The 21,041-nt window shown below is 45.3% G+C and overlaps 1 protein-coding gene and 1 long non-coding RNA gene across 2 annotated transcripts; one reads left to right on the top strand and one right to left on the bottom strand.

Annotated features, from left to right (window-relative positions):
• The first annotated feature begins 454 nt into the window (after window positions 1–454).
• Window positions 455–19,590, top strand: LOC121074480. Its single transcript, XR_005822373.1, has 6 exons — window positions 455–977; window positions 1,092–1,162; window positions 2,244–2,296; window positions 8,257–8,391; window positions 17,615–17,741; window positions 18,060–19,590. It is a non-coding gene; the product is annotated as an uncharacterized LOC121074480 (long non-coding RNA).
• PAQR9 (progestin and adipoQ receptor family member 9) lies at window positions 6,733–13,762 on the bottom strand. Its single transcript, XM_040566562.1, has one exon. It carries the CDS (start codon window positions 13,691–13,693, stop codon window positions 12,422–12,424), a length of 1,272 nt encoding a protein of 423 aa, XP_040422496.1. The 5' UTR covers window positions 13,694–13,762; the 3' UTR covers window positions 6,733–12,421.
• Window positions 19,591–21,041: the final 1,451 nt, after the last annotated feature.

The raw sequence follows: 21,041 nt of genomic DNA, 5'->3' as shown, positions 1-21,041 counted from the left end.
CTAGCTCAGGCTTTACTGGAGCCAGTCCCACTTGCTTGTCCTAAGTTTGTCCTGAGAAGTCCTCACAGAAAGCTCAGCGCCAGAAAGGAGCCATTTCTGAACTGATGGCTCTCTAATGCCCGACCTCACAGCCTTCCATGTCCTGAAGGCTGAAATCCTGCACGAGGGGATACTTCCAGATTTTTTTTTTTGACCTGTCACATAGTTTGTTTCTTTGGTTGTTTATCATGTGAATGTTCAGCTGATATGTAAATCTAATAGGCATGGTAATCCATTGCTGCTGTGGTATGTATATGGTAAAGGAAACAGAACAAAAACTTTTTTTATTTTGTTTCAATAAGTCAACATGGCAAGACACTCACTTCCGCTCTGACTGACTCACTCTCAGTTTCAGTTCCAGGAATGCCTAAGAGGGCAGCGTCATCCCCTCCAAAACATTTTTTCTTTTCATATGGGATTATATCAGCAAGCAGCTGCCTCCAAGGCATTATTTTTGCCAGACTGTCAGGCTGGCTGTGCCAGCTTCTCCCTGTTACAGGGACAGGGTATCCCTACCGAATAAGCCCTGGGGCAGCAGAGCTCTGCAGCTGGGGAGCCCCGAAGGGCAGCGCTGTTACCAGCTGTGCAGCCTCCAGGGGAATCGGGGCTGGGCGGAGGTGCCTGATGAGCACTCCTCTGCTCCCCTCTGCGCACTGCAAATGAGAAGAAATACAGTGGCTAGCTACCATGGAAAATGTGTGTCCTTGCTGGAGTCCTGCAGCGTCCTCCTGGCCCGGCTGGAGGGGCACCCCTGCACCCGGGGAGCGGTCTGCGCGCTCCTCCTGGCGGCTCTGCTGCCGAGCCTTCAGCCCCACAGCCGGGCTGGCCGCTGCACCCACCGCCGAGGCGGCTTCCAGAAATCCCTGCAGCCAGTCTGTCTGAAATAGACACTGCGCTACGCTGCGCTCCACTCGATCTTCACACACAGCACTGCTCAGGTTTGTGTATGGAGTGAGGCAGATAACAGAAATTTGAACTAGCTGACATTTTGCAATGTATTTGTACATTTTGTCTTTTTTTTTTTTTTTTTTTTTTTTTTTTTTTAATTTCAGGCTTGTGAAATATGAGGATTCGATCGAACTCTGAGGTTACAGAGCGCCAGCGGCCGACTTTGAAAATTAAGGTTTGTTTTCTTAAAACTGACCAAGACCAGCTGGTTAGGAAACTCCTGTTGGTTGACCTCGGTGTGCTCCACAGGTCCACTGGGCACAGACCGATGTTGCAAAACTTTATTCTGAAGAGCAGGCCCGAATCCCCGTTCTGAGGAGCACTTGGCACAGCAGGCAGGCAGGGCTGTACCTGCCTGGTTCTCAGGCTGCTTTGAATCGTGTGTGGGGGCAGCCACTGTGGGATCACTGGGGGCTACGTGCCATAGGTGGACTAGCGCAGCGTGGAGATGTGCTGTGCCACTCTGCATTCCTGCTGCATCCTCTCTGCCAGTACTGGAGTGATGTGATCAGGGAATAAGAGAGCTTTTTACCAGTCAGGATTATTCTCCAGCCTGTTTGTACCTTCCAGACAGCATGCAAAGGGAAGAGAATTGAGGCTGGTGCTTTGTGAGTTTAGCTCATGAATCACTCGTGAAGGGAACCTCACTACCGCTAATCTGTTATGGTACACATGAGAGGTTTTCACCCTAGAGACTTCATTTACCAGCCCGTTGTTATAGGTTGTTTCGTTCAGGAGATATTGGGTGATTGAAATGGTCTTTAAAGCAAAGAGTGCTTAATGTTGAGTAATAAGCTGGAAGTCACTCACGTCTGGGGCACAGCTGGCAGTTCTGCCCTGACACTGAAGCTAGAAACCATGACCCTTCCAGGGCCTGAAAATCATAAATATTTATTAGCTATATGTGCATATTGGGCTAATGAATAGCATTCCTTGGAGTTATTTAAAAGCATCAATAAACTGCATTTGATACCATTAGGTGAACATCAGTACTTTCCACAGAGGACTTGCACCCTGGTCTACAACTGGTATTGAGGGGAGGTGGACAGATTCACTGCGGGGCTTTAGTAGATCTGCTTGGAGAAGGTCACTGTGGCTTTTAGAAGAGAAAGCAGTGATTACCTCACTTGGTAATATTTGCAAGTCCACCAGTTCATTTGCTTTGTGTTAATCTATGTAGCAACTATGCCAGAAAAGTTGAAGTCAACAATTATTTTCAACTATATGAGATTTATTTTTCCCTTTTTTTCCTTTAGTAAGGAAGACTTTTAAAATGTATTGTTGGTAACAGCTGGCAACCTCAACCAAGGTATGTAGAGTACTACAGATTTACAGACTTTTTTATAAACAGTTGCTTTCTGAACGCATTTACCATGTAAGTAGTTCAGCCTGATGTCTGAATATAGTAATACTCATCCCAGCCTAAGTGTAATGGAGGCATACACTATTTTCCATTCGTTATATACATTCGCTATATCCTTTGGGGGACTAATCGTGTCAGGAGAAGTAGATCCTAACATGTGATGGCTCTGTATTCCCTCTGAGGTGTTACGGCTGCTGAATGATGAAGTTGGCCATAACTTTATGTGATCTTAATAATACAATTTGAATATTGCTTTTGAGCAGGATTTCCATTCTCATATACCCCAAATTCCTTGTGCTTGACTGAATTCAGTTAAGTCCAGTTATTTTGTATTGTCTAAGGTACATCTGAATTTTAAAATAAAGGATATAGCTTACTTAATGTTGAAATGGAATACAGGCCGTGTTGCTGAGGACAAAAGTATCCTACACATAGTATTTGACTTCTGTGTTTAATCTTTGAGTCTGCCTAATGCAGAAAAAAGACACATTCTTTTAAACCAGGTTAGCTAGTAAATGTATTTTATAGTGTTCAGTAAATGGCATTACTGTTCCAAACTCCAAGCAATGTTTTTTCTACTAGACTGCAAGAGACAATGTTTTGTTATTGTAATTGCTACAATTGGAAAATTTGCAGTTCTATTTCGTGACTAAATTGGTGCAGTTCTAGTTATTACATAAGTATTTTGTTCTTTGTGTCGTATTAAAATCTTTCAGACAATGATCTGAAACAAAAATGTTTTAAAGGACTAAGGCAGGGGAGGGAATGTGGATCTTGGGTGAGGTGCTTGGCCAGCCCACAATGTCAGAGGGTAGGACACTGCCTTGGGCTGAATGGCAGATTTGCTGTGCCAGATTCTTGCTGGCAGCATTTCCCTGGCACTGTCTGCTCATTAGGGCTCTGCTTCTATAGCATGCTTAAACACAGGGAAACATTCACCCCTGTGAATGAACAAAGATAAGCATATGTGCATATTAAAGGTAAGCATGTGCTTATGAGCTTTGCTGAATTTGGGATAATAAGAAATTGAATGCACGTGTGTGCAAAGGTATCAGAGAAGCTGTTCCAGGGACCCGGTTACCTTTCTGTCATTAACTATCTTATTTCTGAGTGCTTCAGATATTGCTGCTTGTTTTCCGTCCTGCTGACACTTCAGCGTTGCTTTTCCAAGTGCTGCTAAAAAGGACAGCTAAGATTCTGGGACACTGCTGTGTGCCGGTGACTGAATTCCATAGCCTCAGGACTGTGGATGCAGAGAGCCCTGCATATAAAGAGGGAAAAATCAAAGTTTTCCTTCTTGTGCACATGACATTGCCCAATTCCTCAGGACAACAGAGAGTGACAGAGAATACATCTTTCCTTGCAAAGGGAGGATAATAGACAGATGAGAAGTACATTTAACACTAAAAATGAAGGATGATTCTATTTTCATTTTTGGCCGGTCAGGAAAGACACAAAACAAATAGATCTTGGGGGCAAGAGAGACTCAAATTAGAGAATTAACTTTATCAAGATGTTTAATCTCCAGAAGGACTTTGCAATATTGGTGTTGCTATTTTCCTATAAAGCATATATCATATACCCAAAGGCTGTGCTCCCTGGCAAGAAAAATATTTCCAGCTACCCAGTAAGAAAAGTCTGCTGTCACTCTTGATAAGAAATTTGCCTTGTAATAGAGAGCTTTGTGATGCAGAGGAGTGTATGTGTAGTGTCTACCACATACCTCATACCTCATTACTGAACCCAAGATTTAGCCTTAGTGTCAATACTGATTTGCTTTTCATTTTTACCAGCTTTTTCATTTTTTAACGGTTCACGGAATCATAGAATGGTTTGGGTTGGAAGGGACCTTAAAGCCCGCCCAGCCCCAACCCCTGCCAAGGGCAGGGACACCTCCCACCGGCCCAGGCTGCCCAAATCCCATCCAGCCTGGCCTTGGGCACTGCCAGGAATGGGGCACCCACAGCTTCTCTGGGCAGCCTGGGGCCAGGGCCTCACCACCCTCATGGTAGAGTTTCTTCCTAATGTCTAATCTAAATCAACCCTCTTTTAATTTAAACCTTTTACCCCTTGTCCTGTCACTACACTCCCTGATAAAAGAGTCCCTCCCCAGCTCTCTTGTAGGTCCCCTTTAGGTACTGGCAGGCCACTGTAAGGTGTCCCCAGGGCCTTCTCTTCTCCTCTGGACACACTCTAACATCTGTTTGAGCTTCATCTTCACTCACAGATTCTTCTAACTATACATTATCCTACAACTGTACTTAGAGAAAGAAATTGAATATTAAAGCTGTGCATCACATTTCTCTTTCTCTACACATACCCTGTCCTGACTTTTAGGGCCATTTGTCAGATAAGTGATGTTATAGTAACAAAATATAGATTGCCTTCAGATTTCCAGCTTGGTATCAGAGCAACTATGGAGCAATCTCAGCTGAAGGCTGCTAACTCAATAAATTACCCACCCCAGGAGTGACTTTTGTTGCCTTCTGTCCTGCTCAGTATTTTCCCATCCTGGCTCTATAAGTTTTGTGAGGTTTTCCTCCAGCATATTCATGTCTGGCAGTCAGATCCAGAGCCTCCTGTTACCATTACGAAGGGCCTTAAATGGTGACAGTAGGATGCAGTTTTTTGAAGTGTTTGCTTATTTGTAGGATGCAATCTTCTGAAGCATCTGTTTACTTGTGAGCTGGCACTGGGTAGTTTTGCTGTGTTCGTCAAATACTTGAAGTCACTACCGTAAGTCAAACAGGACGAACAATCCGCAAATAAGAAACCTTTTCATATGAGCAGCTCTCAAGAATTTCACAACTTTGAAGGAATTACATAAACCTCCAATATAAGATGCTACTTTTCACTGCTGATGACCCCGTGTATATGTACTCTGTACAGACAATCCTCAGAATGCTCTGTACTTGGATGGCCAGCACCTGTATCCCAAACTCTCTAAACTTCAGATTGCAAAAGACTGCATCAGGTATCAGCCTTTTAATGGTATCAGCAGGTGCCTGTGATCATGTTAGGCTACATCACATCTTGCTGAATTTTGAGACAGAAGGCTTACAGTAGATACTTTATGTAATTGCAATTCATTGAGTGCGTTTTGGTGCCTGTCTTGGACTGAAAATGATACTTTCCCACTTGGAACATTCCTAGTCTGCCAAATGGGAGACTTTTATTTGATGCCAAATAGTACTCTTCATTTCGCAGTAAATATTTTGTTGTAATTCTTGACATAGTTGTTGCCACCAATTTCATGATGTTTCAGGGAGCACTGCAGGCAGAACACTGATCTCCTTGCACTATTAAAAGTAATGAATTTTAATGTAACAGGGATTCCTACCGTGGATTGGTTAACAGATATTGGAAAGCTAAAAAAGGCCATGGTGCTGTTTTATTGCTTTTAAATATAAAAGGCAATAAAATGCTAATGACACTCTTGCTGTGGTATAGTGTTTTCAGAAATATCAAAACCACCACGCTGGAGTTGGAATTTCCTGTAATTAAGCTAGCAACATCTATGCTTGAAGATAACTATGTTCAACACATTTCTGATCCTACAGGTGTCACACTAGTATATATTAAGAAATTAAAAAAAAAAACCTTTATAAATGCATTTCTACAAAAATGTACTCAGAATCAACTTTATTTATAGCTCACACGTTTTTTTTGCTAAAAATGCATAGTCATTACATATACAGTAGTCAGCATCCAAAAGTGTACAAAGAGTAAATTTTCAACCCCTCCCAACAGAATCAAATAAAATTCACTTTTTGTTCATTGCATGCACAGACCCTTAAATGTGATACCTCTTACTTAAGCGTGCTTGAATCTCTATCAGACAGAAAAAAATGACTTGCTATAAACTGTTTCTTCATACTAGTAGCCCCCAGCTACAAACACAAATCTTTATGCATTCACACAAAACAGTGAAGCACTACTTCAGAATCCTCCATGTTCTTGAGTATGGTCAGCCAGGAAGCACTTGTCCTGAAAGCAGAAGTCTGCTGGTGTTTCCTTACAGGCAACTTTGAGTAAAAGCTTGCTTCCTCTGCCTCAGTCATTAATTTATTACTGAATTCAGTGGAATGAAACAGCATTTGTCCAAGGAAGTTGTGAAAATAATTTATTCCACACCCAGCTCCAAAACATTAAACATCTTGAATGGAGGTCTGTATCTTTCAGTGCACGTAACAGTTCCTCAGCATCTTACATCTCATCCGAGGAGAAGAGGGTACAGTCTCAGATGTAACTTGGGTGTTGGTTGTGTAGCCCTGACTTACAGGGGTGTTAGAGAAGCTGGGAATATGTTTGGATAGGGTGAACTTCTAATGCTTAGAGGCTTTGACTTAATGAATCACTCAAATCCGTTGATAACTTAGTTGTGGTTGGTTTTTGTTTGTTTTTGTTTGGTTGGTTTTGTTTCGGGGGGGTGGTTGTGGGTTTTTTTTTGTGTTTTTATTTTTGGTCTCCAGTACTGTTGCCAGTTAGAAAAGCTCTTAAAAACACTGCCCTCTACTCAATGGTGCTGTTTGTATCAGTCCCTCCAGGAGAAGGGCAGCATGGGTTACCAGGATGGTTAGTCAGGGCTCCATGGCAAAGGAAGAATACACATAAGTGATAAGAGGACCGAAGTTCAGTTTTCTCTCAAGAATAGGATTTGTTCTGTTGTTGTTGTTTTTGGGAATCAGGAGGAGAAAAGAGAAAGTTATCTTTCTGATCAACATAAGTTTACGTTCCCAAATGATTACGCATATTTACTTACAAGCTTGATTTACTTAAGATCTTTTTACTCTTAAGAAGGAGCTTGAAGTTGACTGAAATTCCCAATGGCAGTTGAGACACAATCCTAGTCTTACAGACAGTGTAAGACAGGGAAATCTTGCTCCATTGTTTCGCAGTAACTGGAATAAAACCCCTGACTAAAAGAACGACAAGGCCTCATGTCAGGGTTATGATGCCCTTCAGTATGAACAAGTCACCAGTGAGAAATTCTGAAGAGAAAAGTACTTAACTCATGTATATTTTCTCTCTACTCCTCACCCTTATGCATTCAGTCAGTCTGCTTACTACTGCTTCGGGTCGCGATTGCCGCTGCCTGAAGCCAGTGGAAATTTTGCCATTGACTCCAAAGGACAGAGGGTATGAACTTCCTAGGAGCGTAACAGTGATGAGGGTTTGTCCCAAGAGTTCATGATCTAGTAACGTTCATGTTCATTGAAAATATGACATTCTCTCTGCTGGAGTTCAGCAATATTTCTTCTTAGCACCTAGGAGGGTCTTTGCATTTTTAAGTGCTTTACAAACATTAGCTAGTCTTCAGAGCAACCCTGCGAGGTAGTTAAATATATTTTCCCCATCTTACAGATGTGGAAACTGAGACACTGAGGGCCACATTCAACCCTGGTACAATTCCAGTGATTTACATGAATTAGATTAATTCAGAATGAACACAGTTGAAATAACTTGCCCTAGCTCACAGAACAGGTAGTGGCAAAGCAGGGATGAGAACACAGGCGTTCTTGACCCCTTAGCTTGTTACAGGCCACTTGGTCATTTTTACTCTCACAGACAAAGAAAGACAGCATAATCTGGGCAATTACTACAGGTATGATTTGCTTCTGTAAGGCATGTGGATGGTAATCAACTGAGTAAGTGCAATAATACTTTATGAATGTGCTGCCTCAGAGAGTTTACTTAAACATAAAGTAAAACTTTCAGACTGTCATTTTCTGCTGGGGCACTTGACAAAAACACAATACAGTAGCTGGATTCAGTAAGTAAATAATAAACATGACACTCGAACAACTAAGCAAAGCTGTCATTTTAGTAAAAAATGTGTTTCTACTTTTAACTGCTAAATTTCTACAAGTGCAGCATGCAGATGAAAACTTTCCCTTTGTTTCCAGACTGCAGACTCCAATCGTGCCAATGAAGCAGCTCACAGTTCTACAGGTGTCCTGGACAGTGACATTCAAATGAATACATTGCAGAAGAAGAAACGGTGTTCCACCACATAATATGGGATAATTACTACAGACCAGGTATGTCAATCTTACACAAAGATGTGCTTGAAGCTTACCGGTTACTCTCAAGTGCCCAGAAGCTAGGCTTATTCAGTATGTGCCAGTGTGTAGACTGCAATTCTAGGCACATGCTATGTGCAGAGGGGAGCGTCCATGTCACCAGCATCACCAGCACTCTGGGAACTGGCCCCGTCAACAGTCTGTTCACATTGCCACAGGTATGTCAGTCTGAAGGTCAGTGTCGGCCAAAGAAGGAAAAACACACATTTTCAGGCCATTCCCATGTGCTCCACCCTGGCCCTCATCCCCACACAGGCTCTACCACAAAAGGCCTGAAAAGCCTTTTTGGTTTTAAAGATGAGGTGTGGAGTCCTCTGCTCCCTAACCACAGTATAGACCTTATGGCAAGTACCCAAGCAATAAAAATATTATGACAAGTACTTATGCAAAAAGAGTTTGTTTTCTAGGATGTCCTTATGCATGTAGTGTGCGGGTCAGACCTCCTGTCTGAGCTCTGGACATGCCTAGGGACATTCAGCCATGTGCGTTTTCAAATCCAAAAGAGATCCTGCTCCCTGACAAGCCACACAAGTGCTGACATTCACTTCTACAAGAGCAAATTCAAGCACTATAATTATAGATGTCTTGTTCCACTTTTAACCTCTTTAACTCAGTTTTGTTCCGTCTATGTTCATGGAGATTCACTATTGAACATGGCAAATGGAGCAATTATCTATATAACATGTCCTTTACTGAATAAATACACACTCAAGTAGCATTTCCCTAGATATTCCTCACACTCCTTGTAACTTTTAATTTGTAGACACATTTTAAACAGACAAACGAACAAACATACATTAATTAGAACTCTTAAAAATTAATCACATCTCCCTCCACTCATTCACTCCTGATACATACAGTCTGCTTACAGTGGCTCAGAGAGGAGTACTTGCAACCAGCATGTACAAATAGTCCCACAAAGTGCTCAGGCTCATGCACGTGCCTCAACATTTTGCCAACAGAAATGTTTTGAATGAAGCAATATTCTTAATCTCAGATCCAGGTGCCAAACCTGCAGTGGGACTGGGGCTCACGGGCAACTCTTGTAACAGCAGTAAGATTCCAGTAAAACTGCGGTTGGTTGCAATCCAACCTTTATACTGTTATCTGTAGTTGAGATATATATAGACGACCCTATGTGGCCTAACTGCAAATATCAAATGTATTTTTACAAGTTAGCAACAGCCTTCTTTGACATTGCCTCTTGAGATGTCCTCTACATTGTGGCTGACAAGCACAAATACAATTCATTATACGGTATGCTTTAAAGGCCTTTTTTACGTTTGTTTTTTTATGTTGCTTATTTCTGAGGTGTCTTCTAGTGCTGAGATTTGCTGTCCCTGGCCTTTTTCATTCCTTTCTTAGTTTTTAATTGCTGGTTGGACATGCTAGTGTTATCTCCTAGGCAAGGCATTTCTAAATAATTAGTTTTGAAACTTGGATGAGTCATTGGGCTCTATTATGCCTCTATTATTTTAACTTGAGTACAGCATATCTCAGATTTTGACCTCTTTATGAAGTTGTGGAAATTCATAGCATGACATGGTTGCAAGTCTTGATCCACTTGCTTTCTGGTGTGTTTCCATTTTTTTGGTTGCTTTTTTTTTTTTTTTTTTCCTTTTCACAATATAAAAAACATTTCAGAGCATGACAGTGACATGAACCAACCTCTTCTCCTATGGTGCAGATCATTTTCTGCTTTACTGGCAGATAAATAAAGCAATGCCATAATTTTGATAAAAGTTACTGAAAATATAAAAAGTTAAAACTACTTCACGTAGTTTGCATTTTCTTTCAGTGCAGGCTGGCAAATGAAAACAGCACAGACAGCCAAACAGGGGTGTGCTGTTTTTTATGGACCACCACTGATAACTCACAAGTGCACAACTTGGGAGCCACTGTTTCTGACAATTCTAACCAAGTCTCTTTAAGAGACCATATGTCACCCCACCACAAATTGTTAGCAGAATTGTGGCTGGCAAAAGATGCATATTTTTCCTAGGCCATTCCCATTTTTCACTGAGAATCTAAAATATCCAATCCACTATCATTAAAATGGTTTGAGATAAAAGACAAAATGAAGCAAACCTGTATTTTCTTTTAGTTTATGCACCTGCATAGGGAAATTTTCACAAGTCTGACATTGGTACAGGACACGCCAATTACTGGTTTCTGTGATGATTCTGACCTATATTAAGGACATGACCTCATAATCCCTATCTGCAGTCCTTCCTATATTCCTGTTATAAACAAAGGGGGCTTTGTTGTACAGAAGACTATGGGACTGGACTCAAATCGTATACTTGGAGTTCGGATGTCATGTCCATGAAAATGGGAAAGATATAAGCAGACGTGTATTTCTGTAATAGAGGCAAAGAGACTGAGTTAAAGAACCACTATGCTGTTTGTGTGGTATGACATCAGCGTTTCCCAAGGAAGTACCACCCTTCTTTTTGAAAATGGGGTATACAAGCAATTTCTCACCTGAACTTCAAGTTGTAATCCCCTGGTGTAATATTATTACATACTTGTTCTGTCAGACAGAATCAAAATGCATGTTTGAATTCTGCATATAATTTAGAAAGAAAAATCTCTTTATATGAAGAGTAGGTTAAATCTGATCTGCAGTTAGCTGTTTGTTGTGTGAGAAAGATAATACCTGGATTGGAAAATATCTCATAATTCTTCTCTTTGAAATCCACCAAAGCTAATGAATGAGGACTTCAAAACACCCAGCTGTAGCCACAACTAATCAGAATAGGATAAAGCAGGGAATTATGTTAAAGTGCCAATATCCAGTACTTGTAGGTCCTGAACTCATACTCAGCAGTACCATATTCTGCAACTAATTTTAGGATGGTAAATTTGACAGAGTGCTCTAATTAAAGAGCAGAAGAAACCAGTTCCATGTAATTCTTTAAAAGATCCAGAATGAGATCTCATGCATCAGTTACTCTCTTTACATCCACAGAACTCCCACCAAGCTTGGCAGGGGCTTATAGAAAGTCTGGCATCTGACTTTGACTCTAAAGGGCTGATTTTGGGGGTGATTTACTAGGGAAGATAAAAGGGCCCCCTAGCAACCCCCCTTAATGGGACAGATGTTCCTGACACACTGAGGGAAGAGCCGTGCCATTATGCAGTGCCCTTCTCCTCCCCCCTGCCCCCACTCCAAAGTAGTTTGACCCCTTTCTTGTTCAGTTATTTTACATATCCCTGTATTTTATTTCAGAATCCAAGTGGTTACGCAAACTACTCAAGCTTCACTGCCTGTCTAATTAAAGTCTCTCCATCAACTGGTAATTCTGTAATAATTCACAGCTGTTTTTGCTCTCTATTAAATCCGTTATGTTCCCTGGCTAAAAAGGCTGCAAGACCTTAAAAACTATTGATAGCAATTAATTTGTTTGCATTTAAAATCCAGTATGTGGCTACAAAGGCCTGTTACAGTATCACAGAGGAAAATAAATGTCAGTGCATAATCTGCTAGGAAATTTCACACAGGAGTTGATTGAAAGTCTATGAGTAATCATTGCACAAGTGTGTCTTCAGATGTATATATATACACATATATATATGTAGCTAATAAATATATAGCTATATATATATACATATATATATATATGTATATACATAGCTAGTTTAAACTTAATTGTTATGAAACTAGTAAGTGGCATTCCCAGTTCATGCATTCTTCCTAGTAGCAGAACTAAATTATTTCAGCTTATGCTCTAAGCAGCAACATACCAGTAAGCGTTTGCTTGCTTCCCCGGTAACATAGTAGTTTAACGAGCATGAGTATTTCCACCATGGTCATTTTCTCTAGCAACCTTCCACGAAAGGGACCTGGCTCTTCCACAGGCGTTTCCCCCAGGTTTCATAGCATCTCGAAGACACGCTTGGGCCAGTCTGAGGGTTGCCAGTCTGAAGGTCACTGGCTGAAGGGTCTCCAGCCCGAGGGTTGCTGGTAGGGTGGTCACCGGCACGATCAGTCCTGCTTGCAGAGGTCTGCGACATTGAGGAACCTCCTAACCACCACGGCCAGGCAGAGCGTCAGCAGCAGCATATACCCCACGGTGCCCAAGTAGGTGGGAGCAGCCGGAGATGCCTTGAGGAACTCGGCCAACCCATCCTCCACGTAGTGCACCTGGTCGTAGATGCTGAGGAAGGTGAAGATGTGGAAAAGCTGGTGGCTGTGCCCCACGATGTCGAAAAGCCCCGGCTGGATCCGCTCAGGGATTTTGCTGACGTTGAAGAAGGCGGCCACCAGCAGCCAGCAGTAGCGCCGGTAGAAGTAGACGAAGAGCGTAGGGTTGCGGGTGCGGAGGTCGAAGAGGAGGCTCTCCAGCATGATGGGGCAGGCCATGCTCAGCGGCATGGCGAAGACGAAGGTGCGCACGGCGAAGGGGTAGGCGCAGCAGGCAGCGCGGCTGCGGCAGCAGGCGGCCGTGCAGCCCACAGCCAGCGCCAGGGCCACGGGCAGCACCAGGGCGCGATAGGCCGCGATGGGCAGGCTGCAGTCCAGCTGCCAGCCCAGTTGCTGCTGCATGTAGTGGCTCATGGCACCGGCGTCCAGCAGGCTCAGGCCCGGCAGCAGGTAGTAGGAGTAGGCCACGGTGCTGGCGAAGCCGTAGTAGCTGATGGAGGCGTAGTCCAGGTAGAAGAAGGCGGCGCGGAGGCGTGGGGAGAGGCAGCTGAAGAGGTGGGCCGTGCAGCTCATGGCGAAGGTGAGCAGCACCCCTGAGGCGTAGCACCAGAGGGGCAGCAGGGCCGGGTGGTGGAAGGGCACGTCCCCTGCGCCCCGCAGCAGCAGCAGCCGCCCGAAGCGGCTGAGGAAGAGCAGCAGTGGGATGAAGTGGGTCCAGAAGTTGAGCGTCTCGTTGGTGGGCTGCAGCACCGAGGCCAGGCACTCCTGCGCCGAGCAGTGCAGCCGCCGGTACCCCGAGAGGATGAAGCACTCCACGAAGTCCTCGGGCACCTCGTCCCACCGCAGCAGGGCGGCGGGGCGGCCGGGCGGCGGCGCCCCCTCTTCCTCCTCCTCCTTGGCCCCCTCTCCGGCCGGCATGCTGCCCCCGCCGGCCCAGGGCCCCCCGGCCGCCCCCTGCCCGCTCCCCGCCGCTCCCCGCCGCCGCCTCCCGGGCGAGGCGGAGCCGCCGCTCCCGCAGCCGCCGGCGGAGGAGCCGCGGTGGCTCTGCGCTTCTCCTCCTCCTCCTCCTCCGCCGCCGCCGCCGCCGCCGCCGCCCCCGGCAGCATCACTCATCGCAGCGCGGGCAGTGGCGGCCCCGCCGCGGCTCCTCCCGCCCCGCCGCCCCGCATCGCCGTAACCGGAGCCCGGCGGCACAGCCAGCCCTGCCGGGGAGCCGCCCGAGGGGCCCCCGCCGCCCCGGCTTCGGTTTCCCGGCGAGGGAGGCGCCGGACACCCGAGCCGCGGTTAATGATTGATGTCGTGCGGCCGCAGCGCGCCTGGCCCGGCGGGGGGGCCCGCAAAGCCCCCGCGGAGCCCCCCGGGCCCCCCGGGCGTGCCCGGCCCCGCTCCGCGGCTCGGGGTGCGGGGCGCAGCCGGGCGGTGGCCGCGGTGCTGCATCGCGCCCGCCGTGCCAGCGGGGAACAAAGGCAGGGCAGGAGGCGGCAGCAGGAGCAGCGTGAGCCCGCCTCGCGGGCACGGCCCAGCTGGGAAATGCCCCGGGCTGGAGGCATCTGGCAAACGGGGGGATTTCTGCAGGGCGCGCTTCGAGGGGGCTGGCTGAGAGCGGGTGTCTGGGTGACATCGTGTCATGCAGGGAATGGAAAAGTTATTTTAGGCCGACCGTGCACGGCCCAGGCTGCAAGGGTGCGTGTGGCACGGGCGCAGACGGCACCCACCTTATCTCTGCGCTCCAAGCGGCGCGCTTCATGGGGAGACTGGAGCAGGCTGACAGTAGCTGCTCTGAGTTGATCCTTAGACAAATCCTACATTTATCAGCTGTGCAGTTATGCAAGCAGCACAGTTACATAATGCGAGTATAAAAATACAGGGGAAAACACTGGAAGCTGTTAGTGTACGGTACCAAGTTATAGAATAGAATCATTAAGGTCGGGAAAGCCCTCCAATATCATGTGGTCCAACAGCACCCTACCACCACTACGCCATGTCCCCAAACACCACGCCCAACCTTTCCTTAAACACCCCCAGGGACGGTGACTCCACCGCTTCCCTGGGCAACCCAGAACCTGACCGCTCTTTCTGGTTGGAAGTAAAGAGAAGTTGGAAGTAAAGAGAAGACAGCACAGAAATTTAAGTATCTTGCAGGCTCAGGTAGGAGTCAGAGGATGGGATTGTCCTCTGCTGTTTCAGTGTATTTCCTTTTCGTTTGCTCTCAGTACATGTGGATGGTCTTAAATATCTTATAGCTCTAGGTTTTCGTTTGTCTCTTTACACTGTCATATTCAGATATATATGTATGCTCTTATAGTATAAACTGAGGTCCGGTGTAATTAGACACAGACACAGACACAGATTTCTAGGTTGGAAGAGACCTCAAGATCATCGAGTCCAACCTCTGACCTAACACTAACAAGTCCTCCACTAAACCATATCACTAAGCTCTACATCTAAACGTCTTTTAAAGACCTCCAGGGATGGTGACTCCACCACCTCCCTGGGCAGCCCGTTCCAATGCTTAATAACCCTTTCGGTAAAGAAGTACTTCCTAACATCCAACCTAAAACTCCCCTGTCGCAACTTTCGCCCATTCCCCCTCGTCCTGTCACCAGGCACGTGGGAGAACAGACCAATCCCCACCTCACTACAGCCTCCTTTAAGGTAACTGTAGAGAGCGATAAGGTCTCCCCTGAGCCTCCTCTTCTCCAGGCTGAACAAGCCCAGCTCCCTCAGCCGCTCCTCGTAAGACTTGTTCTCCAGACCCCTCACCAGCTTGGTCGCCCTTCTCTGGACTCGCTCGAGCACGTCCATGTCCTTCCTGTAGCGAGGGGCCCAAAACTGAACACAGTACTCGAGGTGCGGCCTCACCAGAGCCGAGTACAGGGGCACAATCACTTCCCTAGACCTGCTGGCCACACTGCTTCTTATACAGGCCAGGATGCTGTTGGCCTTCTTGGCCACCTGAGCACACTGCTGGCTCATATTCAGCCGACTATCAACCAATACTCCCAGGTCCTTCTCGGCCAGGCAGCTTTCCAACCACTCATCTCCCAGCCTGTAACTCTGCTTGGGGTTGTTGCGCCCCAGGTGCAGGACCCGGCACTTGGCCTTGTTGAACTTCATGCAGTTGACCTCAGCCCATCGGTCCAGCCTATCCAGATCCTCCTGCAGAGCCTTCCTGCCCTCGAGCAGATCGACACACGCACTTAGCTTGGTGTCATCTGCAAACTTACTGAGGGTGCACTGGACGCCCTCATCCAGATCATCGATAAAGATATTAAAGAGGACCGGCCCCAGTACCGAGCCCTGGGGGACACCACTTGTGACCAGCCTCCAACCAGATTTGACTCCATTCACCACAACTCTCTGGGCCCGGCTATCCAGCCAGTTTCTAACCCAGCGAAGCGTACGCCAGTCCAAGCCCCGCGCAGCCAGTTTCTTGAGGAGAATGTTGTGGGGAACGGTGTCAAAAGCCTTACTGAGGTCAAGGTAAACCACATCCACAGCCCTTCCCTCATCCACCAAGCGCGTCTATGTCCTAAGATTTTTATAAAAATCTTTTATTCAATAGTGAATCATGACAACATGCAAAATCTTGTGAACATACAGGTGACCAGAAATATGTTTTTAAAAACTGGTACAAAGGAAGTAGTAAAAATGTGTTGCTGAAAGTGATTTTCAGTGCATATTTCATTACAGAATAAACACTGATTTTACAGAACTGCCAAAAATAGGGCAGACTGATGACACCGCTTAAAATCTTTATAAAAATTACACAGGAGTCTTGCCAGAAAAACAAACACAACTGAACAGTGCTGAGAAGTCAACGGGAGGAGTAAAATATTAAACTAAGGGACCTGTTTGTTAGATAACGGGCCTGATGTGTTCTGCTGTCCATGTATCAGAACACAAGGGCAAGGGGTGGGCACGTGTGATGGGCAGCACACAGGAACATACCCACTCGACACTCCTTGGGGAAGCAGGGCGCCAGTGGCTGTGGGATCTGCAGTGTGTGAGTTAGGGAAAGCCTCTTTGGGTTTAAACAAAAACTGCCCAGCCTCTGGTAGGGGCTGATCTTCTGAGGGACCGTTGCGTGCTGCAGAGGCCTCCCAGAGGACGAGATGGGCTGGATGCTGTGCCAAGGCAGCATCGCTACGGATGTCCCTGCCGGTGAGGCAGTTGGCAGCGGGAAGGTGTTTCCTCCCCTGCCCTGTTCCCACTGCACCGCGCCTGCAGGTTCTCAGCTCTGGGGCTCTGGTGATCATTTCACCCGAGTCCCAAGTGCCACTTTCATTTACGGTGGTGAATGCCATCATGGGCCCTAGGCAGGCAGACCTAAGTGGCTGTGGTCTTCAGCCTCTCTCTTCAGGGTCAGGTAAGGAGAGGTGGGTGGCTGGGAGCAACGTGGCGTTAGAGCTGTGCTACAAAGCCTGTTGGAAAACCATCAGCAGCTGCTGCAACAGATGGTGGCTACACACCAACAGCGTCCGCGCTGGTGGGAACTGCTGGCCTGGCAGCAGGGCTCATTCGGCACTTTCTGGCTTTCCTGCAACCGCCAGACTCCCATAGGTGAGGGAGGCATGTAGCCCTCTTGCCTCAGGGAGTACTGGGGTATCTCCTGGCTTCCTGCAAGAAACACCTGCTGGGGCTGTGTTTTTATGGGGAGCAGCCCAGGCTGGGAGCAGCAGGTGGAATTTGCTTGTGGTTAAAGGGTGCCCCAGTCCCGGCAGCCACCTGACTGTCTGGGGATTGGGGATGACTCTCACTGCTTTCACTGCAGTGAAGAGAAGTGTCTGGAAACGTCTCCCTACTACTGTTGTCTTGTAGTGTTTTAAGATGATATTTGTGGGGATGGAGGCTTCCTGTTTTGCAGCGCTGGGGTCAGCGAGGAAGATGCTGAATACAGTGCCTGGGCTCCTTGGAAAGAGGATGCTGTGAACTCATCAGTTCTGCCCTGCTGTGCTAAGCCTGCAGCGGTATCCCCAGGCTGTATCCCTGTGCACCCTAGACTGTGGGCTAAAAGAGGAAAATGTTTTTCAGCTGGTGCCTCACAGGGAAGGAGAGCAGATCACCACCCCGTGCTCCTTGAGAGTGGCCTGGCTAGAGCTGAGAATCACTTGAGAGACTTGAACATGCCAGCCTCTTCTGGAGGAAGAACAGGCTCACGGTAACTATCTAGTTTTGTTTGCTCTGTTCCTGCGGGTATACCCACTAACACTGTGTTATATATAAATACAAGCAGTACCACAGATGAATCGGAAGTTTCTTTTCTCTGCCCATATCTGAGGATCCAGCTTTGGCTTGTCCCATGTGCTCAGGTGATGTCACACATGTATGAATGGGGTCTCCTTGTCTGGACAGAAAGTGCCACGGTGATCTCAGAGCATCTAAAGATCACTGCTCACATAATTTCCTGTAGCTTTAGCAGCTACATTAATGAAATTCATTACCAGCAATCTGGTTCCTTTTTTTTTTTTTTTCCCAGGGCTGCTGTCTCACAGGAGAGAATGGGCTCTGAGGACAGATTGGGCTTTCATAAAGATGACTGTATGCATCTTATATAGAGTTAATTATTCTGCTCCCAAGCCAGCTGGAGTAGTGTACATGGAATCTTACAATTTAAAGCACTTATGACTTCAAAATAGCCTCTTATTTGTATGTAGTCCATCAAGGTTAGTATTACTTGACTATTATGTGGTAGGGAAGGGAAAGTCGAGGCATTTGGAGGTCACAGAGAGGAGTCCACATACTGTTGTGTGAGAAGAAGCCTCAGTACATTTCTCCAAACCAGAGTTTATATTTAGAAGGGCATGATCAGCATATACCAGGGTTTCTTCTAGCATGTGTAGAGTGTTCTGCAGGCTTTGTCTCAAAATAACCTTTGAGAAGACTCTTAAAACAGTGATGAAAGCACTGTCTAATGAGGTAAATAATGGCAGATAGTGTTAATCAGTGCTGGCACGAAGACTCAAAGAAAAAGATGTGCCAAAATACCAAATGTGGTGTTGTTTCTATATTATACTTTCATTTTATTCACAGTTGAAGTCCTTTCACAATATATCATTTTGTCTGCAATAGCAAAAGCCCTGTAAGATATTCTGAATTACTTCAATCATCCCCAATGAAATTATGCCTTTCAGTTAGCTAATTTCCACTTTTGCCCTCTAATATACTCAGCATGCTAGGGAGGAGGTTGTACTTAGCCCTCCTGTTATCCGTTGCTTTTCTGAGTGAGTAAAGAAATTAACTTAAATCTACAGCCAGAGAGAAAGTCCTCTTGTTAACAAGCACTGGTAGTGTTTGGAAGATTTAAGATGCTTTTGAAGATACACCTTCAGCCTCATTCAGTCAGCCCATTCACCATGGCAAACATTGTTCTTTAAGAGTTCTTGCTTGATATAATCCTTTACCATGAAACACTCTTGCTTTAATTTCTTTTGCCTTTTCTATATTTTTACCTTCAAGCCAGATTTTACTCAACTCTTTCTTAAAAAGAAATTTTATCTGAGTAAAAACATTTAACCTGTTTGCTCTGGATTTTTATCTTTCTTCACTAAAATCTGTTCAGTAAATCTGAATCTGTTCTGACACCCGCCACAGAGCCACACTGACCATGGGTGAGGATAGAATTTGGCTCTATTCATTTAAAAAGGGTAGGTGTTAAAGGAAGAGAAGCTCTAGCCTAACCTGACTACGTCTAATGTAGCTCATCTTTGCAGATCCTCTGGGAGAACATCTGAACAGACACAGTCACACTAACATTTAGTTCCATATGACTTTTTCCATCCTTTTTCAAGTATGTATCAATCTCTTGAAATAATGTCTTGATGAGTAACTTTCTACTGCACCAATTATGAGCTTTTGTAATAATTGAGTAGGCATAGAGCTTTGATCTAGTATTGAAGAGATTAACTTGCCTTTAGCCAGGCTACCGCATCTTTTTCAGACTGGATAAACAGGAATCCTTGCATCACGTTCTCCGTCTTGAGTAACTAATTAGGGCCAATTATACTTTATAAACATTATTCCTTAATAGATAAGCAAAGAAAAGTGAAAATGATACTTGTATTTTCAAGCCTTGGCTATAGTATTATTACTATAATAATACAGGTTAAAAAAGCTAGATATGGTAAAGGAAACTCACACAATCATGGCTGCATAACAATTTTTACTTTAACCACTCTTTCACCAGGAGCTTCTAATTTTCTGCTCTGTTTACTGTCAAGATGAACATTTTCAAGTTTGTTCTCTGTATGCTTTAAAAAACTCTAAACACTGTACAAACTGCAAAAAAAAACACCACACATTTAAAGAAAATTTCTCTGAATGGTGTTTTTTTTTAATTTGTTTTTTAAAGGTCTTGTTTTTGAAAGATATGGGACAGATCTTATGTTTTTACGGACAGCAGCAAATCTGAACATAAGTATTGCAGTGGAATTAGTTTCACTGTGATAAGAATAGCATGTTGGTTATATACGTATTTCATGTATGTTTTCTATGATCAAAATCCAGCATTGTCCTACCTACCAGGTGACTATAGCAAGAACAAAGAACAGCCTGTCCTTTGTGAGGACTGCACATCTGAAGCCTCACTCGCAAAGTGCATGGCTAAGGAACGAAGCAACACAGAGAAGGCTCCAGCCAGGAGACCTAGCAAGAGCAACAAGTCCAGGCTGTAGGGAACTTCGGAGCCAAGTTGCCCTCTCTCGGCCACCCTGTTGTTCTTTTTTGTTATTCTGGGGGTCCCTACTAAAGCGTCTCTGTTCAGCCTGGTAGCTCCTAGCAGCCCAGATAGCATCTGTTCTGGCTGTGGGCACCAACTGCATCTCCTCTCTACCTTGCCCCCCTCCCATGCTGCACACCCATGGCTTCCTAGCAGTATGTGAGTATACGGGGAGGATGTGTCTACCTATTTTGGGAATTCCTGCATAGTGGCTTTCAGTCTCAGGGGTGTGAGGAGAGAGGGGTGCTCTGGCCTGAGATGAGAGGGACGGAGAGAGCTCCTCTGAAAGTGGGCAAAAATGGCCAGAAAGACAAGGGTAATGTGCTGCAGCATGTGGTTTACTTAATGTAGTTTAATGTTAATTATTTAAGATAATTAATGATTTTCCCCAGTATATATCTGTACCTAATGATATCTGTAATTGTAACAACAGTTAATAACTCCCACATTTGCATACAACCAGAGCTACCTCATTATAATGAAAAATGTCTGATAGTTCCTTTTCAATATTATTATTTGTCTATCCTTTCCAGCATGAAATTTCCACAGACTTCTGCGTCTCACTGCTTCCTTTCCTCTTTCCCCTTCCTCTCCCATTAAGCCAAGGGCATTGACATGTATTGTCAGTTACTAACTGTATGTGATTGCTACTGTACTATTGCTATGTGTTATATATAGCACAGATTCAGTACAGTTCATTCTGAAAAAAGTATCTTTAGAGATGACCTTTAAAACACTAACTAT

Source organism: Cygnus olor, chromosome 9 (genome assembly GCF_009769625.2).
Source record: "Cygnus olor isolate bCygOlo1 chromosome 9, bCygOlo1.pri.v2, whole genome shotgun sequence".
Classification (NCBI taxonomy): domain Eukaryota; kingdom Metazoa; phylum Chordata; class Aves; order Anseriformes; family Anatidae; genus Cygnus; species Cygnus olor.
Note: the sequence above shows the minus strand (reverse complement) of the source record. Positions and strands in the feature narration are given on the sequence as shown.